The 5,702-nt window shown below is 43.5% G+C and overlaps 2 protein-coding genes across 6 annotated transcripts in view; one reads left to right on the top strand and one right to left on the bottom strand.

The window, feature by feature from the left end:
- The window catches only part of Gart (phosphoribosylglycinamide formyltransferase, phosphoribosylglycinamide synthetase, phosphoribosylaminoimidazole synthetase), a 38,312-nt gene extending 37,527 nt beyond the window's left edge, over positions 1 to 785 (bottom strand). The window contains exon 1 of the mRNA XM_013027432.1: positions 698 to 785. The gene's annotated coding sequence lies outside the window, so the exon portion shown is untranslated. The remainder of the gene's footprint in view (positions 1 to 697) is intronic.
- A 913-nt stretch (positions 786 to 1,698) lies between these two features.
- Son (SON DNA binding protein) overlaps positions 1,699 to 5,702 on the top strand; it is a 33,620-nt gene continuing 29,616 nt past the window's right edge. For all 5 annotated transcript variants that reach the window (XM_013027457.1, XM_013027458.1, XM_013027460.1 and 2 more), the window contains exons 1-2: positions 1,699 to 1,830; positions 5,362 to 5,528. In XM_013027457.1, the coding sequence (XP_012882911.1) occupies positions 1,754 to 1,830; positions 5,362 to 5,528 (244 nt within the window). In that variant the 5' untranslated portion in view covers positions 1,699 to 1,753. The remainder of the gene's footprint in view (positions 1,831 to 5,361; positions 5,529 to 5,702) is intronic.

The following is a 5,702-nucleotide window of genomic DNA, read 5'->3' as shown; positions in this document are numbered from 1 at the left end:
CTCAGCACCACATAAGCAAAAAGAAAAAAGCCGAAAGTGGTGCTATGGCTCAAGCGGTAGAGCGCTAGCCTTGAGCTGAAGAGCTGAGGGACAGCACCCAGGCCCAGAGTTCAGGCCCCACAACCGGACCCAAAAATAAAAACAAAATAAAAAAAAAAGAAAGGCAGCGTACGAAAATTGGGTTATTACAGAGTTAGTAGCACTATTTAAGAATGTTTAGGGGGCCTGAACTCAGGCCTCTTACCTGCTGGGGGGGGGGGTGTCCTGAGAACCTAAAGTAAGTTTCTTGGACTTTAACCATTTGATTGGGCAAAAGAGCCAAGTAAAGCCATTTGAATTTGGTAAGTTAAAAACAAAACGATACGTGCATAAAGAGTAAAGGATTATATATACATATATATAGATAAATTTGTTAGAGTTGTTGCTTTAAAAAAAAGCCTAAAGCCATACACACACAGCCACACACACACCCCACAAACCGCTTGCACCTCGGAAGCATCATTAAGAGCGGGGAGCGAGGTTTAAGCACACAGATTAACCCTCGGTCAGTGAGAAGCACATGGCCAACTCCCATCTCCATTATTTACGAAGCTATTGTCTATATCAGAACCAGTTTCTACATCCTCAATGCCTCACAGGAGAGCCCGGCGCCAAAGCACAAACGTGGACCATGAAGATCCGAGAAGGTCTTACGTACCGTGTCCCGCGGCCACGCCGCTCGCACTCGCTGGCCGGAAGTGGCCCCGGGGATGGAGGAAAGCAGCACGCGCCCCGCCGCCCGCCCCGCCTCTGGCGGCCTCCCCTCCTCATTGGCTGGCCGGCGCTTGTGCCCGCCCCCGTCCCTCCCGCCCTGGGCGAGGTTATCAGCGGGGCTCCCTCCCGCCCCTGGGTGCGGCCTGAGCCTGCCCCGGCGGCCGTCTCCGAATCACTAGCACCCTTATAATCTAATCCTGCCACACGGGGTGCCACGTAACGTCTCCTCTCCCCCGGGGCCTCCTGCACTCTGAGGAGTGGGAGATCCACGAGGTCAAAGCCCTGTTTAGGTAATCGTGTGCCGCGAGCCAGGGGGGTCCGAGCTGAGCAGCCCGGAGGAAAAAGTGTTGGGACCCGCTTGGCTCCGGGCGAGCGCCGAAGGCGCCAGGTTTTCAACGTAGATCACCACCTAGAACCCACATCTGCCCCCTAAAAAATGAGGCCGCCGTGCAGAGGCACTGAGAGCGAGACTGGATTAAAGCGTGCTCCTGGTATTCAAATCACAGAAGGGCGGGGCCTGATTAGGTTTTCCCGTCTGCATCTCCCGGATGAAACTAAACTTGGCGTCCCAACAAAACGCCTGGAGGTCCTATCGAGTACCCCTAAGTCCTCCTTGACACTTTTCCATATGGCCTTTATTTTCAGAGGCTTAGTCGACACAGAAAGCCTCTCCACACAGTTAAACACCGACAAGTGAAGCTGACAAAGTCGCTTCAAGAGACGATTTTCCTGTAATGGCGCCTGCGTCAGACACTAACATGGCGGACTCGTTCGTGCGCGGAGCAAACGTCAGCACCTCTACCATAGCCGCTCAGAAACAGCCGAGGAGACCACGAACGAGCTCACTGATTGGCCCGTGGGTGGGGCGGGCGGAGCTGAACGCTCCCCGAAGAACCAATCAGGAAGGCTTTAAAAGGAATTGGCCGCTGCGCCTTCTCCCGAGGCATGCTGGGAGCCTGGAGGACTAGCGAGGAGGAGTTGAGAGAACGGAGCGGACGCCATGGCGGCCGACATCGAGCAGGTTTTTAGGTCTTTCGTGGTCAGTAAATTCCGGGAAATTCAACAAGAGCTTTCCAGGTATGTACTCCCCGGATTCTTCTGCTCCCAACGGGTTATTAGAGCCCCATTTTAGCCTTTCGTGGTAATTCTTTCTTCGGAGACGCCGTCGTTCCTGGGCTCAGGCCCCGCTACGGCCCCGCCTGGGCCTGGGATCCATTTTACGGGCTCTCCCTCCCACTCTTCCATCCGCTCCTTCCCTTCCCCTCCGATGAGCTTCGTTTCCCCCCGTGGTTCTCCCGGCTAAGGCTTCCCCCCTTGTCCCCGTCAGGTCTCCCCGACCCTCCCCTAGTCGGAGGCCTGACCGTCCACCGGGGACGGGCCTAGTTCCTCCCGCAGCTCCTCCTCCGCCGCCGCCTTTCCCCTCCCCCTCTCCGCCTCCGCCGATTTCGCCGGCCGGTGTCGGTGACAGGAAAGGGTCTCTAACGGCCGTTTCCTGGGTATTCTTATATTCTCTTCATTATTGCAAGCCCCAGACCGTTCGGGGGGTCGGACCCACTAATTAGGCTATTGGGACCCTCGTTCCCCGTGCGTTTCACCGGGCAGCGTTCTATACCGCTTTAAATGAGAACTCCCTCAAATTGATGCCAGCCCCTGGATGAAATATTCGACCCGAGGATGGAAGGGGGCTTCGAAATTAGCCAATACTTAGTTGTGTTCAGTGAAAAATAGACTTTGTGTGTAGCTGTCTTTTTTCGCCTTACTGTCCCCGCCTCCGTTGACGTATTTGATCCCTACGTTATTTTATTTTCATTTTATTTCATTGCCACTGCGGAGTGGACTTCACACGGGTTACTCTGGAAAGAGAAAAGATTGCTAAAAAAAAAAAAGAGTTGCTTACTCGGAATGAAAAATAGTGATATGGTGTGGGTCGTGGTGTTAAATTGATAGTCTTTTAGTAGTCTTATTTATGTGAATTACTCTTTTAAACCCGAGGTAGGAAAAATAATCTTGACATAAATATTTGTTTCTAGTTCAGATGTTTTTGCTAATCGTGTAAGTTGCGAGCAAGAGCAATGATGTGAATTTGAAAATGAGCTGAAAACCCAGTTGTAAATTGTAAGGCAAAATAACTATAGAAGTATTGGGGAAGTATTATTGCTGGATTTTAAAAATATCTTTAAAGGTGGAGTTTTTTTATGTAGGAAATATGTCTACTCAATAAGTTGCTTCTTTAATCTTTTGTGATGCTACTAGTATTTTTACTATGAAAAGCACCCTGAGGTTGAGGAAGTGTGTTTCCTGAAAATTTAAAATAACTTGCATGGAATGAGTATATTTGCTTGGTTTAATAATGCATAATTTTTATGTAACTGTAACCTCTTTGTATATCACCCTTAGTATAATAATAAACCCTTACTTTAAATGAGGTTTTTGTTGTTGAAAGCTTGGAAATCATAAAGGAGAGAAAACATTTGCCCATTACTGATGTCCTCTCATTTTTATTATTACTATTATTTTGGTACCTGAGATCAACAGGGGATGTTTCATTTGCTAGGCATGTGCTATGTCACTGAGCTGCATCCCAGCCCTTGTAAAAAATTTATTTCTAATTCTAGCATTGAGCAAAGTTGTTAATCTCATTTTAAACATTCTCATGTATACATAAAATTCCTTTGTACAAGTATATTGGTATATCTATGTGATTTGAAATTTTCATTGCTTTTTAGTAATTGCAGCCATATCCTGGGTATCTCTAAGGAGATATTGTTTCCTTATAGAGTGACTTTTAAAAAATTTAGTTTCATGACGTCAAAATTTTATTTATTTATTTTTTGGTGCCTGTCCTGGAGCTTGAACTCCGGGCCTCAATTCTGTCCCTGAGCTTTCTTTTGCTCAAGGCTAGTATGCTACCACTAGGAGCCACAGCTCTACTTCCTGCTTTTTTGGCGTAGTTTATTGGAGGTGTGTCTCCTGGACTGACGGATTGGATTTGTATCAAGATCCTCAGATCTCATCTTCCTGATGAGATTAGGATTACACGAGTGAGCCACTGCACTTGGCTGGTTTCATAATTTTTAATTAGTTAAATCTAAGCACTTAGAAAAAAAAGGCTGGCATCAAGACATTTTGCAAGGAGTATTAGACAAGGCAGTTTATTACAAGAGAATTATTTTCTATACATGTTAACAATGCATTATCTGAAGACAGTTTTTTTTTTATTATTTGCCATCCCAATAAACTATATCCTCTCATGTTCATTAGCTTTTACAAAAATTCATCCATATGGGTAGTATGCTGACGTTTAGATAGAGTAAGAAATCTGTGTACCTCTGTTTTAAGACTATATTGGCTTTGGTTTTTAATGTAAGCTCCACTTCTTAGGAGTCATGTAACCTTAAGATGTTTCTGGTCTTTGTTTCTTATTTTCCTCATTTATAGAATCAGAATAACAAGGTTGATCTTAGAGTTTTGTTAGGATGAGTTAAAAATGTAGAATAATGTGGTACTAAGTACAGTACTCATATTACATCATTCCTATTTGTTAACAGTTAATTACAGTGTGGTTTTTTTTCTTTTTGCATTTCAACTTCTGGCTTTTATCAGGTAGTTTTATATATTATTAGCTAAATGTAAGTTAAATGAAAATTGAAAGTTGTAGTTTTTCAAAAGTTTGCAAATATACACGTGAAAATAAAATAACTATATGAGTGACATTTTTATGTTAAAATTTTGATCCTGTGAATTGAAACTGTTAAGCCACTTACATATAGTATAAATGAATTGCCACCTGTTTATGTAATTTTTTTTGAATACCAGAAAAGAATGTGAATACCAAGAATTTTAAATCATTAGATGTATGTTATGTGACTCTTTTTCTTTTTCTTTTTTAATTTTATGGTCTTTTATTGACAGTCGAAACTTGAACAGAAGCTACAATTTTATCTTTTTGTGTGTGTGTGCCAGTCCTGGAGTTTGAACCCAAGGCCTGGGCACTGCCCCTGATATTTTTGCACAAGTCTAGCCCTATACCATCTGAGCTACAGGTCCACTTCCAGCTTTGTGGCGGATTCTTTCTGTCCAGGCTGACTACACTGTGATCCTCATATCTCAGCCTTGTGGGTAGCTAGGATTACAGACATGAGCGACCAATACTGGGCTCAGCTTATCCCTTTTACTCAGTATGTTTAAATTTTGCATTACTTGGTATTGTTGAAGGTGATTTGATCTCTACACAGGTGTGGCTTTATTATGGCCATAATTTATGCCATAAGGTAATGGGGTTTAGCTCTCAATTTTTTTCTCCCTTGGGAGATACAGGTAGGTAACTCAAAGCCTCAAGTTATATTGCTAAAATTTTATTTAGAAAATAGTTTCATGTAAGAATTAGTTTAAAAATCTGGTATTAAAACTCTTTAAAACTTAGCAAGTGTTGAAAGCCATGTAAAAAATATTGTAACTGTATAGTGCTAAGGAATATTATTGGTAAACATCTACTACAGGAAAAGGGTGAAATGTATGGGCAATGTTATATAACATTAGATTGCTAATATTTATTGATTCTTACTACACGATGTAGTAAATTACTAATTTTGAAAACTTTTTGTCAAGTGGAAGGAGTGAAGGCCAGCTGAATGGTGAAACAAATACACCTATTGAAGGAAACCAGGCAGGTGATGCAGCTGCCTCTGCCAGGAGCCTACCAAATGAAGAAATAGTACAGAAGATAGAGGAAGTACTTTCTGGGGTCTTAGATACAGAACTACGATATAAACCAGGTAAGCTGGAGATAAAGCATCTCAAAATTTTTTTTTTGAAATTTCAAAGCTCATAGTGTCCTTCCTTCTGTCTGTCTGTCCTTGTTTTGGTCCTAGGCCTTAAAAAGCTGTCCATCAGTTTTTCTTTTTCTCTCCCCCCATCCCCCCCCCCCCCCCCCCTAAAAAGCTGTCCAT

The sequence above is a fragment of the Dipodomys ordii genome, unplaced genomic scaffold (assembly GCF_000151885.1).
Source record: "Dipodomys ordii isolate 6190 unplaced genomic scaffold, Dord_2.0 Scaffold104, whole genome shotgun sequence".
Lineage (NCBI taxonomy): Eukaryota > Metazoa > Chordata > Mammalia > Rodentia > Heteromyidae > Dipodomys > Dipodomys ordii.
This window is presented reverse-complemented; position numbering and strand designations above follow the sequence as displayed.